The sequence below is a fragment of the Neofelis nebulosa genome, chromosome 15 (assembly GCF_028018385.1).
Source record: "Neofelis nebulosa isolate mNeoNeb1 chromosome 15, mNeoNeb1.pri, whole genome shotgun sequence".
Lineage (NCBI taxonomy): Eukaryota > Metazoa > Chordata > Mammalia > Carnivora > Felidae > Neofelis > Neofelis nebulosa.
The window spans coordinates 20,140,284-20,157,083 of NC_080796.1; the positions used below are offsets into that span (position 1 = coordinate 20,140,284).

Sequence of the window (16,800 nt, forward strand, 5' to 3'; positions counted from 1 at the left end):
GCTTGGCCCACATAAAGAACTGCAGGTGTTGAAATGTGACCGTCGATACATAGAAACCTCCTCCGAAGGCACTAAGTGAAAGAGCACATCTGTTCCCATGTTTCAAAGTGCATACTTCCCATTAGGACAACAGAAACCTAACACCCCTGCTGTACCTCTCCCCTCCTGTGCCCACTGAAGACCTTGCTAGTCAAGCATGATACACTTCCCCTGATAAGCCTCAGAATCCTTCTTAACACATACTCCAGATAAATAGGATTAATCTATCACAGCTGGGAGTTGGCTTGCAAGATGAAAGTTCCCAGTTAAAAGGATAGATAGCAGAATTTCAGTCAAAGCAAAGGTGAGTCCAGAAAGAAAAAAAAAAAAAGCCCAGAGACCTGAGGATGCTGGACAAAAAAAAAAAAAAAAAAATGCACTTTATATAGGTCACAGACACTTAATTATTCACATGTAAAAATCACTGATCTAAGAATCAAAAGAAATGAGTTCCAGATCCAGCTGTGCCCAACTGGTCGTGTGACTTGGGCAGGTCAAACACCTATGCATGAGCACCGTGGGGGACACAGAAATAAGAATAATACATCAAACCCCCAGGCTGCTGCCAGGGTAATGAGAAGAGAGTAGGATCCTACAAATTAGACACAGTGCTGTGGGTATTTAAATGAGGTCAGGATTGTATCCACTGGAGGAAAGTCAGGGAAGTCTTCATGGGGGAGACGGTGTGCGATGGAAAGATTGCAACAGGCAGACGAGACTGAGTGGGAGATTACAGGGAGGAAACCAGTAAAGAAAAGGTACTGAGCAGGCTTGGAAAATAAAAATAGCTCATTGGTGTACGTGGCATGCATAAGAAATAATGGGAGGGGATGAGGGTGGCTGAATTTTCTGGCAAGGTATTATTTAGAAAGCAATCGATAATGAGGAACGCAATAAAGGAGGTACTTTTTATTAGTGTATCGATTTGCTTATGTTGGCATGATGGGAAGACCCAGACATGTTTACAGGCAAAGAGAAGCTACCTGGACAGGGGAGGTGGGGGGGGGGGGGGGGGGAACTATTGATTACTTGAGCCCAAACTAGAACAAGATCCTACAGACAAGGGAAGGAGTGTCGTTGTAGGTCCAGCAGAAGGGTTTGCCTCGGAAAGGTGGAGAGGCCTCGATTCCATCAGGAAAATACGGCCTCTGTGGAGGATAAAGGAGTGGGAGTGGGGAAGGGAGGAGGGAAGTAAGAAAAATAGAGGTCAGGGAAACCTATCTCGAAGCACATGATAGGGCACCGAAAGGATGGCAAAGAGGATAATACAGCAGAAGTAGCCCAAGTAACAAGTCCTTCCAGCCCCACTGCTTTCTGTCTTCAATGAGAACACAGAACCAATTTGAAATATAGATAAAAGCTCAGGGACTGGGAGCCAGGAAAACCACCCCACCTTCATTCAGCAGCCCTCTCTTGACACAGTGGCCTCTTGAGATAACTGTACCACCTTGAGATTTCTCGAAAGCCTGAGAGAAAATCCCTAAACTAAGGTGCCCTTAAAGGAACCTTTCAGCTCCAACATGCTATGAGCCTTCTGAGTCTTTCTAGAGGCATCCCACTCTCCTCCTACCTCAGTGCACGTGCACATCTGCACACAGGCTTGGTTACAGGGTGTCTCTGTCTCTGCACTCAAAGCAAGTGGCCAACTCAAAACTTGCAGATTAAAGTGTCTGCTCCAGGGTGCTGGACTCTTGATTTCCGCTCAGGTCAGGATCCCAGGGTCGTGGGACTGAGCCCCATGTCAGGCTCCACGCTTAGCATGGAGCCTGCTTGGGATTCTTTGTCTCTCTTCCTCTGCCCCTCTCCCCTGCTCTGTCTCTCTAAAATATGAATGAATAAATAAATAAATAAATAAATAAATAAATAAATAAATAATAAAATTTTAAAATGAAACAAATAAAGTGCTCAACCAAGGGCTGTGCTTACCAGAAAGCCCATAGGGGATCCTTAGTACCCCTTCTGGGCATCGGGGATCACCGGGCAAAAATGGACAAGCCATCTGCAGAAACCCAAGAAAACACATATGGAGACTGCCTCCATTTCCAAATAGGGAGACACCCCCAAAGATTATAGAGATTAGAAACCACTGTGCTTAATTTGACACTCAGACACCCATGACTCTGGCCTCTTCCAGCTACCATAGCCTCAAGCAAAGAGGAAACAAAGGTTGCAATGGAAAAGAAATGGCATCATTCCTTGGGGTGGGAGAGAGGTGGTGATCTTTAATGAGAAATAAATTGGTAATAATTGGGATACGTTGGTAAAGAGCCCACTTCTGTCCACTAACTCAAGTGGGGGCAAGCGAGATTTATGGAAAGTTTATCTTACAACCAATTCTCTTAGGCTCCTAAGACGGAAGGGAGGCTTAGGGCAGTAACACCATAGGTTGATTACTTCAATTATAAAGTAACATTGAAATAAAATGTGAGGAATTGTCCCATCACTCAAAATGAATTTTACTCAGAGAATTTTAGTATAGGAAGGGATCTTAAGGGATAGCCTTCCTATAGAACCACACTGACATTATCTAGAGGAAATTATACTATACTGGTAGAAACACATTCGGCTTCATCCTTCACATCCCTGAAACATATTCCAGGGCCTACTAACCCTCCCAGAATGATGCTCTGGCCTCCAGTGAGACTCCAACTCTCGCTAGGGAGAGGAGGAGACAAAGAAAAACGGATTCTGGCTGCTCAAAGGAGAGGAAAAGAAGGCAGTAATTGTTCTTGGAAAGCAAGACGTATGAATGTCCTGTACAGAGAGAATGTCTCTATTTGGGAGTGACTTTTATTATCATTTTACATTTATTTTTAATATGAGACAGGAGAGACATCTGAACTGTCAAAGCTTTCTTCCCATCACCTATTATCCTCTCTGAAGGACACAAAGCTTCAGAAAGTAAATCTCCATAATAATCATGAAGGAATAATATGAGTAACAGTTAACATTTATTGAGAGCTTAGCAGACACTATCCTAAACACATTACAGCTATCGTTTCAGTTTATCCTAGGGGATATACGCTATTATTATAATTCCTATTTATAGCTGAGGAAACTGACTCGATTTCAGCATAGGTCATGATCTCAAGGTTTGGGAGTTTCAGTTTGAGCCCCCCCCCCCCACTCCTCCCCGTTCTGCACTGACAGTGGGGAGCCTGCTTAGGATTCTCTTTCTCCATCTCTCTCTGCCCCTCCCCTGCTTCTGTGCGTGCTTTCTCTCTCTTTCTGTCTTTCTCTCTCTCTTTCTCAAAAATAAATAAACTTTAAAAAAGAAAATTCCCAAGATTACCCAGATAAAACTGTAGAGCTTGAAGATGAACCTATGCAGTCTGGGTCTGGGTCTGTGCTGTCGAGAACTGTACTTCATGCATTTCCAGAGTCTGGCTCAAGAATGAGAGCATGTAAATTCTGGACGGTTCAGGGAGTCCCACCCAAGTGTCTTAGCAGATGACTGTGACCTTTCCAGTCATTACATTGCAGGACCAAAGTAGACCGGGAAGCCAGAACCGCTCAGTGCATGCTCTTAGCCTTTGCTCTCTGTCCCCGTCCATCCTTCCTCCCCTCCCACTTTTCCCTTCAAAACAAAAATCTTTCCCCTACATGGCCCCACCAATTCGTGAGGCACGTGACTTGGAGCACCAGGGCAATTGGCAGACCCACACAGGGACAATGCCAAGAGTGTCTACAGCTGGAGGTCCCAACAGGACCTGGGAATCACTGGGGCAAACACAGGAGGGCAGGTGGCAGGAGCCGCATACAGAAGTACTCTCTGTATCTTTCTAGGAGGAACAATCAGTGGGAAGAAAGAAAAGACCAAAGAGTTGGTCTTGGATTCCGCCCTAAGGGCTGTTTCCCTCTAAACTATAGAGCCTCCTTGGCTAACATCTGTGATACATTGTTTCAAGATAGGCCTCAGGTTTTCCGGGAAGACTCTCTTCTCCCTGCCTTTACAATTATCTCCCAGAGTTTTACAAAACAGCATTTTTTTCTATTTATATTTCTTTGTTCATCTGTTCTAAGGTCCCATTAATACATGGTTCCTGGCTTATGCGACTCCACTGAGCCCCATTACTCTCTGCTGTTTAAATGTGCCATTCCAACCTACGGAAAAAATTTTTGAGCCATTTTTATGGAAATCTTTACAACATGTATTATGCACATCTCTTCCCCTATTAAAACAGTATATATTCCTAACTTACCCTTTTATTATTGTTAACTAGAAATTGCCAGTATTAACCAAGTATGATTCACTATGTGATGTTTTCAGATGCTAGAGAAAAGTGAGGGAGCTTTGGCCTAATTGACCCCAAAACATTCATAACTGATGTTTCTCTTATTATACTATAGCTTCTTCCCCTGCTGTTTGCTCTCACTGCTCCACATTACATCTCTTTATAGCTGTTGCTATTCTCTTTTTTTTCCTGTAACCCAGAGGAAGCATCACTTTTAATTAAATAAAACCAACACTAAATTTTGTTCTAATAGCTGGCTTCAACTTTAAAGCTCTACTATTCAATAAAGTAGCCACTGCCTGTATGTAACTATGAAATTGGTTCATATTGGAAGTGGTTCACTAAAAACTTGAATTTTTTATTTCACTTAATTGTAATTAATTTTAATTTTAAAACCAATACTCAGTTCAGTTACTGGAGTGTTTTTAAGCATATTTGCTAACAGTTTGGGTATGTGAATCCCCTTTTTCCAATAAAAATTTGGCATTTGAATTGAGAAGTATAAAATATACACTAAGGGGCACCTGGGCGGCTCAGGTGAGTTGAGCATCTGACTCTTGATTTTAGCTCAGGTCATGATCCCAGGGTCGTGGGAATGAGTCCTGCATAGAGAGCTCCACACTGAGCTTGGAGCCTGCTTGTGGTTCTCTCTCTCTCTCTCTCTCTCTGTCTCTCTCTCTCTCTCTCTCCCTCTCCCTCCCATGGCCTCTCTCCCCTGCTCATGCTCTCTCTCTCTCTAAAAATAAAACAAATCTTTTAAACGAATTCTTTAAGAAGAGAAAAATAAATTTTTAAACAAATAAATAAAATATAAAATATACACTGATATTTGAAAGACTTGCTATGAGTAAAAGAATGTAATCTACTTCATTAGTAATATTTATAGTGATTATGTGTTGAAAGTATAGAATTTGACATATGTTGAGTTAAATAAAATGTACTGTTAAAATTAATTTCACCTGGCTCTTTCTACCTTTTTAAATATGACTCCCAGAAAATTTTAAAGAGTATAAGTGGCCTCCACCAAATTCCACTTTGGTAGGACTGCTCCAAAGTGTTGTTACTCAAAGTATGGTCTGTGCCCAACAGCATCTGCAGGGGAATTTGTGAGAAATACAGAATCTCAAGTTCACCCAGACCTACTGAATCAGCATCTACATGCAAGTAAGATTCCCCAGGTGATTCTTTTTTTTTTTTTTAATATTTATTTATTTATTTTGAGAGAGGAAGAGAGAGGGGGAGAAGAGGAAGAGACAGAGAATCCCAAGCAGGCTCTCACAAGCCATGAGATCATGACCTGAGCCAAAATCAAGAGTCGGGCACTTAACCAACTGAGCCACCCAGGTGCCCCCAGTTATCTTTCAATGAAAGAAAATAATGACAAATTTTATGCACTTCTGGCTAACAGTTTTCAAACTAACCTTAAAACATCAGTGATCCATGACTAGCACACAGTTCGAACCCCAGGCCACTCATCACACGAGTTAAGACAACACTGAGACTGATCTAAGTCCCATTCAACACATAGAAGTCCACGTGCTTGGATATTGAGCAATGGTGAAGTATTGCTAGTAAAGTTTCCAGATGCTTACTCTCAATTCCTGTACTTGTCATAGAGGATTAACAAAGAATCCAGTTCCATATTGCTCGCCGAGCGATACGTCTTTGAGTAACAGTGCTTTAGATCTGCCTGCAGAATTAAAGATCAGGATTTAAATAGTCATCTTTCTCAGAAGTCTTTAGATTCCAGGTTTCTAGATTTACGCTGTATAAATGAGACTGGCAGAGGTGAGGCCCCAGACAAACAAGATACAGCTTGCTCCTTAGTTGATGAGATCAGTAACATTAATTCAAGCCACAAAGACATGTTTATAAGTTTATTCTCTGTGCTCACTATACCTTTCCCTTTGAGGGAACGAAGTGAGTCCTTCTCCATAGGTGAGGCTTACATTCGTCTTTCCACTTGTTCCCACAAAATAATTTTTGCTTCACAGAGGACAAAAAAAAAAAAAAGAACTGTAGATATCCAAAATGGTAAATAATATTAAAATACTAAGGACCACATTCCCATTAAAATCAGAACAGTCCTCCATAATACATTCAAAACACAGAGGCAATGTATATTGAAGACTAAATATACCAAAAGTGCTTATTACACAACCTGGTTGTAGTTGTCTGAGACACTGACATGTGCTAGTTATTCATGTCAAAACTAGGAGTGGGAAAGTAGCGTTTCACTAAGTGCACAGTTGTCCATTCTGAAAACCTTTGACGTGTTTCTTCTCCCAAGTCCTAAATCCAAACAGCTTCCCTATGCCGTGCATTCTGACTTACTGCTACCTCACAAATCTCGCCTCTCTGTGGCAACCGCCATTGCCTCTGCTCGGGCTGCCATTAGCAATCAAGTGGATTTGTGTTTTAGGCTCTTCACTGGCCTCCTTCCTTCTTTTCTAGACTTCCTATTTCTTTTCTGGAACTGGAATTATCTTTCCAAAATTTAATATGAATCACTTCCACATAAAAACTCAGAAGACTGCCATAACCTTCCTATAAAATGCAAATTCCTTAACTTTAGATGCAGAGTCCTTCAATAACCTGAACCCTCTTCTCCGTGATTCTTTCAACAATACCCTGGGAAACCAAACTACCTATCAATTGTCCATCATCCAGATAGTACTTCCTGGCTCTGGTCTATTTCCATATTTTCCTACATTTTGAAGTGATGCTATACCAATCTGGACAAGGGAGTTCGTCCTGGGTTTATTTGTTAACATGTAGTGAATGAAATAGTAATTCTGATCATAAAATTAAGTATTCAGTGTTCACCCTATCTCAAGTGCAGGGTAACAAATCCCATTAGGAAGGGTTACCTTGGCGGACTCCTGGGAGGGCTCAGTCGGTTAAGCGACCGACCCTCAATTTCGGCTCAGGTCCTGATCTCATGGTTCATGAGTTCCAGCCCCACCTCAGGCTCTGTGTTGACAGTACAGAACCTGCTTGAGATTCTGTCTCTCCCTCTCTCCTCTCTCTCTGCCCCTCTTCCCATCTCAAAATAAATACATAAACTTAAAAACAAACAAAAAAAGAAATGGTAATCTTGGAGTGCCTGGGTGGCTCAGTTGGCTAAGCATCCTACTCTCGATCTCAGCTCAGGTCCTGATCTCAGGGTCATGAGTTCAAGCTCCATGCTTTAAATTAAAGAAAAAAGAAAAGAAAAGAAAAGAAAAGAAAAGAAAAGAAAGAAAGAAAGAAAGAAAGAAAGAAAGAAAGAAAGAAAGAAAGAAAGAAAGAAAGAAAGAAAGAAAGAAAAAGAAAGAGAAAGAAAGAAAGAGAGAAAGAAAGAAAGAAAGAAAGAAAGAAAGAAAGAAAGAAAGAAAGAAAGGGAAATAAAAAGATAAAGGGTAACCTTAATCTTTGTCAATATTTGAAATGTCTAAAAATCAATATCCATTTCATGCGTGTGCACACACATGCACGAATGCAAACACTCATGTGCGTGTACCGTTTGTACAGGAACATGTTGAAGAAGGAAGAGCCAGCCTCTACAGGTCTGTGGTTTCCAACAGCTGCAAGGAGATGTCTTGTTACTCAGACTTTCCTTTCCCAGAAGATTATCCAAACTATGTGCCAAATTCTCAATTCCTGGAATATCTCAAAATGTATGCAAACCGGTTCAACCTTCTGAAACACATTCAGTTCAAGGTAAGACACAAAACATGAGTTAGTAGTCAGGAAGTATTTCCTACCAATTTCCTATTTCTCTCCATAGCCTAGCCCTTGGCTCTGCAGATGAGATCATGAACTGGCAAGATTGTTGACAGCTGGCTGGATTCCTTTTCCCCTTGTACTCATACCCACCCACCCCCGCCGCCTTAAGTAAATCTGGAGGTGGAAATGGATACTTTCAGTAAGGATTCACATGAATAAATTTTACTTTGCAATAATTTCACCCAAGTACCCAAAGGGACCTGAAAATATCAGGCCACATTCTCAGCTCGAAACAAATGCACATAGTGACACTGATGACTTCTACCCATACCTAAGCACTCTCCTCTGGACTATCCCTCTATAGGAATAAGCATGCGCAGGGGCCCACACATAAGAGAACCCCACGATCTGAAGGAAATCTTTTCTAGATATCCTTGGGAATAGAAAGATCTTTGAATATTGTTCTTTATAGAGGCCTTACCACCTCCCTTCCCATTTCCAAGAACAGAGACAGGAAGAAGGTAGAAGGATGGGGACAAATATATCTTCTTTTTTTCCCCTCTCCAAGAAACATGAAAAATCCACATGTTTTCTTTCTCCTGTCTTCCCCTCTCCCTACTACAGATGGGGATAGTAAGGAATTCCTAGGGAATTGAAAACAACATGAATGACCAACACTAGTAGCAAATAAGATTCATATTCACAACCTTAAAAGCACTGATAAAAATGAAACCATTATCTTGAAGAGATATCTACACCATCATGTTCACTGCAGCATTATTTTCAATAAGTCAAGACATGGAAACAACCTAAGTGTCCATCGATGGGCACATGCATAAAGAACGCATAAGGAAAATGTGGCACACACATACACACATACTGGAATGTTATTCAGCCATAAAAAAAGAAGGAAATCTTGCCATTTGCAACATCATGGGTGGACCTATAGGGTATTATACTAAGTGAAATAAGTCAGACAAAGACACAGACTGTAGGATCTCACTTGTATGTGAAATCTAAAAAAAAAAAAAAAATCAACTCATATAAACAGAACAGATTGGTGGTTACCAGGGGTGAAGAGTAGGGACTGGGGAAATGGGTTAAGGTTCTCTAAAGGTACAGACTTCCAGTTGTAAGGTAAATCCGTTCCAGGAATATAATGCACAGCATGCTGAATATAGTTAACTCTATTGTGTTGTATATTTGTAAGTTGCTAAGAGAGTAGATCTTACGAGTTGTCATCACAAGACAAAAAATAATAACTATGTGAGGTGATGGATGTGAGCTAAACTTATTGTTTATTATAATTATTTTGCAGTATATACATATATCAGATCATTATGTCGTATACCTTAAACTTATACAATGTTATATGCCAATTATATCTAAAAAAAACTGGATAAAAATTTTTAAAAAACTTCTCAAGAGTATTTTACCCCACTCCCATATCTTTCAAGGGACACAGTAAAATTGAAACAGTATCATAGTGAATGGGCATAATCCACAGAAGTAGTTTTAATGCATCAGAGTCCTGAATTTGAAGCATTTTCTTTACTAGGTGCTGCTCCCAGCCTGCTTTAAAATAATTGAAAAAAAAATTTTAATGTTTTATTATTTATTTTTAAGAGAGAGAGAGAGAGTACAAGAAAAGGAGGGGCAGAGAGACAGGGAGACACAGAATCCAAAGCACGCCCCAGGCTCTGAGCTGTCAGCCCAGAGCCTGACGCAGGGTTCGAACTCACGAACTGCGAGATCATGACCTGAGCCGAAGTTGGATGCTGACTTGACTGGGTGAGCCACCCAGGCCCACCTTGAAAAACTTTAGAGCTAGATGTTCACCAAAGTTTTAAGAGAGTACACACAAGCAGCTGTTTATAAGAGATTTCTTTCCTCTCTGTGCATTCCAAGTTTTTAATTATAAACATTTCTTATTTTTAAGTTGAAAGTAAATTCTACTTTGAAATTAATTTTTAATTAACTGAAAATTTATATTTAAAAAAAGGAAGAGTTACTAATACAAATGTTGAAATCCAATAAGCACTTCAAATATTATAAACCAAATTGTGAACCCATGAGGTAAGACTTGAGACACCTGTCTTCTCTGAAAACTTAAAACGAAAGAAAAGTAGCAAAGTCTCTTGGCCAGTGGAGCATTTATGCTTTTAAACTTGACTTGGGGGGCCGCTGGGTGGCTAAGGTGGTTAAGCATCTGACTCTTGATTTCGGCTCAGATCATGACCTTATGGTTTGTGAAATCAAGCCCCACATCGGGCTCTGCACAGACAGCACGGAGCTTGCTTGGGATTCTCTCTCCCTCTCTTTCTGCTCCTCCCCTGCGCACACTGTCTCTCTCTGAGTCTCTCAAAATAAATAAACTATAAATAAATAAGTAAATTAATAAATTTGTCTTGTAAATTTATTTTATATATTTTCTGAATCAGAACCTAGCATACATAAACATATACATACTCTATTGAAACAAAAAATAGACTGACATGTGGACCACTCCCAGAACATTCAGGCCATCAAGTTAGTACTTATCAATAGCTATCAAGATCTGGGAAAACGTCAACAACATATTCTACAGGACCTTTCATAAGGTAAGATACTTGGGACCAAATTCATATTTCCAATTTATATCATCCATGTTTTTATTAAAGCACAGCTTTATGAGAGATAGACGTAACAGAAAAAAAAAAATGAAAAAGACTTCAGAAGACCGCGATGCTTGGTTCTATCACTTACTATGAAAATTTGAACAAATCACTCAAAATTTTTGGATCGCATCACTTCTCTTAAGTAACCCTGTACAACTCTTAGAATACATCCATCCAGGGGTGCCTGAGTGGTTCAGTCAGTTGAGCATCCAACTTCAGCTCAGGCGGTGATCTCACGGTTGGTGAATTCAAGCCCCACATCCAGCTCTCTGCTGTCAGGGTGGAGCCCGCTTTGGGTCCTCTGTGCCCCTTTCTCTCTGCCCCTCCCCCACTCATATTCTCTCCCTCTCTCTCTCTCCCTCTCTCAATCTCTGTCTCTCTCAAAAATAAATATTTTTTAAAAAGAATACATCCATCCAGAAAATTATGGTTAATCTGATAACTTGATTCTATTTCTAAGTTTATGCTTATTGATTATGTTTAGCCTATGCTCTAGAACATTTGAAATGTCAACTGGTATGTCGGCCAGCAAGCCCTTACTAGCAGCTTGACAACAATTAATTGTGACTATGACTCTTTTTTTCAGACTAAAGTCTGCAGTGTAACAAAATGCCCAGATTTTACTGTCACTGGCCAATGGGAGGTGGTCACTCAGCATGAAGGAAAGCAAGGGTCTGCCATCTTTGATGCCGTCATGGTCTGCACTGGTTTTCTTACTGACCCATATTTGCCACTGGACTCTTTCCCAGGTACGGTTTTCTGAACCTGACCTTAATTCGTCTCGTGGGAGCCATCCCGATACTGGCTTGGTCCGGGAATGAATTTCTATGGTTCTTCCATTAAAGAGTTAAAGTTGTAAGGTAACGGGGATCTTTTCTAACCAGCATTTCTGGCCAGTTTTTGACTTTCATTTGTTCCAAACAATTTATAAGTGCCAAGGAGGGGAACAAATTACTTGCAAGCAGTTTTATGCTTCACTGGGGTTCAATGTCCCTCCTTAAGCGATGGGCAACACTCAGAAAGTCTTTTAAGACACTGGATGCTTACAAAGTTGTTAGCCTCAGCAGTAGCACGCAACCAAAGCTGAGTTTAGAGGCCACAAAGGTCGATCAGTGAATAAATTTTTAAAAAAAGTAGTGTGATTTTTGTTCGTTTGTTCCATAGAGGTTTAGCTAGATCAGATGTTTGGGGTTTTTTTTTATTTATTTTATTTATTTATTTTTATTTTTTTTTTAATATATGAAATTTACTGTCAAATTGGTTTCCATACAACACCCAGTGCTCATCCCAAAAGGTGCCCTCCTCAATACCCATCACCCACCCTACCCTCCCTCCCACCCCCCTAGATCAGACGTTTATAGCACTGGGTCAGTAGTCAACAGAGAAAAGAATCTTAGAAGGCAAGTTAAGTCATCTTTGAGTCCCAGTTTCCTTATCTGGTTTTTGCAAACATGATTCATGTTAATCTATGTCAAATTTCCATTGGATTACAATGCAGAGGGAATAAAAAACACAATGATTTGGTTTATTTTATCCACAGTAAGTTTTCAAGAAGTTAAAACTTTAGGAAATTTTTCTCTTCATCATCTAAATATGACTTGGAACGACCTCAAGTCTCGTCTTACAATAAACTCACACACTTCCCATGCCCCAAGAGCTCATGCAAGTCCAGCCAAGTTAGGACGAAGCACATCCTGAAAACTGCCGTGGAATTGAATCTTGAATCAAAAAGCCCCAAGTCCACGATATAAGGAACTATTCCCCAACATCCCTGAGAGAGGATCAGTAGCCACCCCACAAGACAACCCAATCCTTTCTCGGCTCTTGTCCACAGAGAAAATCCCTAAGTAGGCAAGCCCCTCCAAACTCCTAGGAGGGAGTGCCTGGTACTAGATCACCCTAAGAATCCAGAAAGTTCCGTGACAAAGAGAATACGCTGAATTTATTTGGCACCAATAGCGCCAAATTACACAAAGTGCTAAAAATACAGGGGTGGATATGACAACATGTAGCCTGTCTGGAAGGAATGAAAAGAGTTTTATAGGAGTCCAGCAGAGGAATCACAGTCTACACATGACCTGCAAATGATACAAATGTTTATTTTACAACAACTCACGTACATCCATTGGTGCTGGGTCTGCCCTCCAGACGGCATTCAAGTCAGGTCAGATTAGGATAAGGTGTACCCAGAAAGCAGCTGAACCAGTGTCCTCAATTTGAATAGGATGGGCTTGAGACCCAGGAGGTACAGATTCTAGGCTACACAGCTAACAAGCTATACAACCTTGGGCCTTCCGGTTAACCTTTCTAAGCCTCTGGGGTTTTGCCCATAAATTGACCACCTTATCCAACAGCATACACCACAAATCAAGCAAACAGAGCTCTATGGGACTTGCAGACCTTTTCAATATCTCACCGGCTACTACCAATTGGCCATTTGAAATCCCTGGGTAGGTAACCATTAAGGAGCTTTTGAGTTCCAAGGTTTTGTGACTTTAGATTTGAAAAAGAGTCCTCGAAATCTCACAAACTCTCTCTCTGCCTCACAACAGACTTACTTAGTCTGTACGTAATTCCTGGGGTCATCATTAACTATTAGAAAAATTCAGATTTACTGAAGACATTTGAAAACATGTGTCTGGAGGTACATTGTTCTTGTTTGTTTGTTTGTTTGTTTGTTTGTTTGTTTGTTTTGAGAGAGAGTGAGAGCACAAGCAGGGAAGGGGCAGCGAGAGACAGAGAATCCCAAGCAGGCTCCACGCCATCAGCGCAGAACCTGACGTGGGACTTGATCCCGCAAACCATGAGATCATGACCTGAGCCAAAATCAAGAGTCAGACGCTCAACAGACTGAGTCACTGAGGCACCCTTGGAGGCACATTGTCTGGAGTCAATTCCAAAGATGTTCCAAAAAGTCTTAGTAAAAATAATAGGTATCACAGAATAAATGTACAACCTCCCAAAATAACTACTTGTAATCAATCATTCAGATATATACACTCTGGTGTGTTTACTAACACAACCACATTCACCTAAGAAAAGTGCCTGCTCTATCCTCCTGTGATAAGGGGGGGGGGGGGGGGGGAATATTAGTGTGATAGGTGACTCAGATACAGTCTCATTTTTGTTCATTTCTCATCCAAAAGACCCTGATCTGGAGAAAAATCTAAGGTAGTTTAACATCCAGGGATAATAATTCTATGATTCTCCTTAAACTTGCCTAGTTCTCCCTTGTCAGCCATTCTCTGATCTGTGATGAGTCCTGTCTGAATTAATATTTGAACTTGGCTGCACGATTATTAAATTCTAAGTGCTCGGGATTGTGGTGGGTTTTAACTGAGATTCATGTCAGATTTCTAATGTTGCAAGGTGAACTAAGGGTGAACCAAACCTTGATGAGGCTATTTGCCACAAGCATCGATATTTATCCCCTGAGAATCTAGGTGTCTTATCACTTTTCCTGGGAAAAAAAAAAAGGTTCTTTGTACAGCACCTCTTAACTTTTTGTATTATGCAACCCTGAGAGTATTTTCCAAAACTCTCCATTCACATTTAATGTTTCAGTGAGACATTTGGCATCAACTGCCTGAGATATCCTTTCTGATTAGAACAGTAGAGCTAACCCCAGCGTGGCGAACATGATCCCTTTTTCCCAGAGCCAACTCTTGCTGCCTCAGCAAACTCAGTCTGCATTATAGTCGGTCACCAAGGTGAGCTATCGGTGAACTTCCCCAGCCAACATGGATCTTTTCGAATAGGAACCACATTTTGTTTATCTTATTTCTCTAATATCAACTCAGCCCAGGTCCAAGCACATAAATGCCAAAAACAGTTTGCTGAAAAGAGTGGAGGTGCTGACTCATAGTTCCCTTTAATTTCTCTGCTCTTGCTCCTTGCTTGGGAGAAGCTCTAGATAGTCAAATATTAGTAAATGGAACAAACTAATTCTATCGCTGATTTCCATCAACTTTAAAATTGGTAATGATGGCTTGGGAATGCAAGCTGGTGCAGCCACTCTGGAAAACAGTATGGAGGTTCCTCAAAAAACTAAAAATAGAACTACCCTACGACCCAGCAATGGCACTGCTAGGCATTTATCCACGGGATACAGGTGTGCTGTTTCGAAGGGACACATGCACCCCCATGTTTATAGCAGCACTATCAACAATACCCAAAGTATGGAAAGAGCCCAAATGTCCATCGATGGATGAATGGATAAAGAGGATGTGGTATACACACACACACACACACACACACACACACACACACACACAATGGAGGATTCCTCGGCAATCAATCAAAAAGAATGAAATCTTGCCATTTGCAACTACGTGGATGGAACTGGAGGGGATTATGCTAAGTGAAATTAGTCAGTCAGAGAAAGACAAAAGTCATATGACTTCACTCATATGAGGACTTTCAGAGACAAAACAGATGAACATAAGGGAAGGGAAACAAAAATAATACAAAAACAGGGAGGGGGACAAGACAGAAGAGACTCATAAATATGGAGAACAAACAGAGGGTTACTGGAGGGGTTGTGGGATGGGGGATGGGCTAAATGGGTCAGGGGCACTAAGGAATGTACTCCTGAAATCACTGTTGCACTATATGCTAACTAATTTGGATGTAAATTTAAAAAAATTAAAAATTAAATTAAAAAAATAAATAGGGGCGCCTGGGTTGGTTGAGTTAAGCCTCTGACTTCAGCTCAGGTCATGATCTCACAATTCGGGAGTTCAAGCCCCATGTCAGGCTCTGTGCTGACGGCTTAGAGCCTGGAGCCTGCTTTGGATTCTGTGTCTCCTCTCTCTGCCCCTCCCCTGCTCATGCTCTGTCTCTCTCTGTCTTAAAAATAAATTAAAAAAAAAAATTAAATAAATAAATAAAATTGGTAATAATGGCTTAATTAATCTTTATGCCATGATATTTCAACTTAGTAGCAAATAAACCCAGAGGCCTATCTAGTGAGATGGAATAAGTACCTCCATTAAATAAATAATCACTCATTTCTGTGTCTTACAAAGTCATGTATTCACATTTTGGATTTTCTTAAAATTGAGCATGCTATTAAAAACAACCAAAATAATCCATCAAAAGGATATTTTTTTTTTTTTTTTACATTTATTTATTTATTTATTTATTTTTTTATTTTATTTTATTTTTGGGACAGAGAGAGACAGAGCATGAACGGGGGAGGGGCAGAGAGAGAGGGAGACACAGAATCGGAAACAGGCTCCAGGCTCCGAGCCATCAGCCCAGAGCCCGACGCGGGGCTCGAACTCACGGACCGCAAGATCGTGACCTGGCTGAAGTCGGACGCTTAACCGACTGCGCCACCCAGGCGCCCCTACATTTATTTATTTTTGAGAGAGAGGCAGAGACAGAGCACGAGTAGGGGAGGGGCAGAAAGAGAGGGAGACACAGAATCTGAAGGAGGCTCCAGGCTCTGAGCGGTCAGCACAGAGCCTAACGTGGGGCTTGAACCCACGAACAGTGAGATCGTGACCTGAGCCAAAGTCAAATGCTCAACCGACTGAGCCACCCAGGCGCCCCAATCAAAGGGATATTATTAATGGAGCAATACATATGTTTCGTTTACTGATCCTATAAAATTCTTCATTTGACTTTTTTTTCTATAGGTATAAATACCTTTAAAGGCCAGTACTTTCACAGCCGACAGTATAAATACCCAAATATATTTAAGGACAAGAGAGTCCTTGTGATTGGAATGGGGAATTCAGGCACAGACATTGCTGTGGAGGCCAGCCACCTGGCAGAAAAGGTACCCTGATGTTACCTAATGGAAAACTGTAGCTTAAGATGCATGCCTCAGCCAAACAGTGACAAAAGATGAAAGAAATAAAAATGCCTAAAATACACACACATACAAAAAAAACAGATTTTTTAATTTTATTTTTTTAACGTTTGTGTGTTTATTTATTTATTTGAGAGAGAGAGCGAGCAGGGGAGGGGCAGAGAGAGAGAGGGAGAGAGAGTCTCTGTGCTGTTAGCAGAGGAGGCAGATCTGAGAAAGCACAGGCCATGCTTAATCACTTTGTGAAACAACAGAAGCTAGAAAAGCTATTCTGGCTCCTCAATCCTGCCAAAATGTACGGGGAAACTCTTTTCACGAAAATAATAAAGTAAAATAAAATAAA

General features: G+C 40.8%; 1 protein-coding gene across 3 annotated transcripts in view; it reads left to right on the plus strand.

Moving 5' to 3' along the window:
* Positions 1–16,800, plus strand: part of FMO1 (flavin containing dimethylaniline monoxygenase 1) — a 30,669-nt gene that overhangs the window by 7,160 nt on the left and 6,709 nt on the right. For 2 of the 3 annotated variants that reach the window (XR_009253926.1, XM_058700317.1), the window contains exons 3-5: positions 7,788–7,976; positions 11,226–11,388; positions 16,282–16,424. Coding sequence is in view for 2 of the 3 variants with exons in the window: in XM_058700317.1 (XP_058556300.1) it covers positions 7,788–7,976; positions 11,226–11,388; positions 16,282–16,424 (495 nt within the window). In the remaining variant the exon portion in view is untranslated. The remainder of the gene's footprint in view (positions 1–7,787; positions 7,977–11,225; positions 11,389–16,281; positions 16,425–16,800) is intronic. The other variant, XM_058700318.1, reaches the window with a different exon arrangement.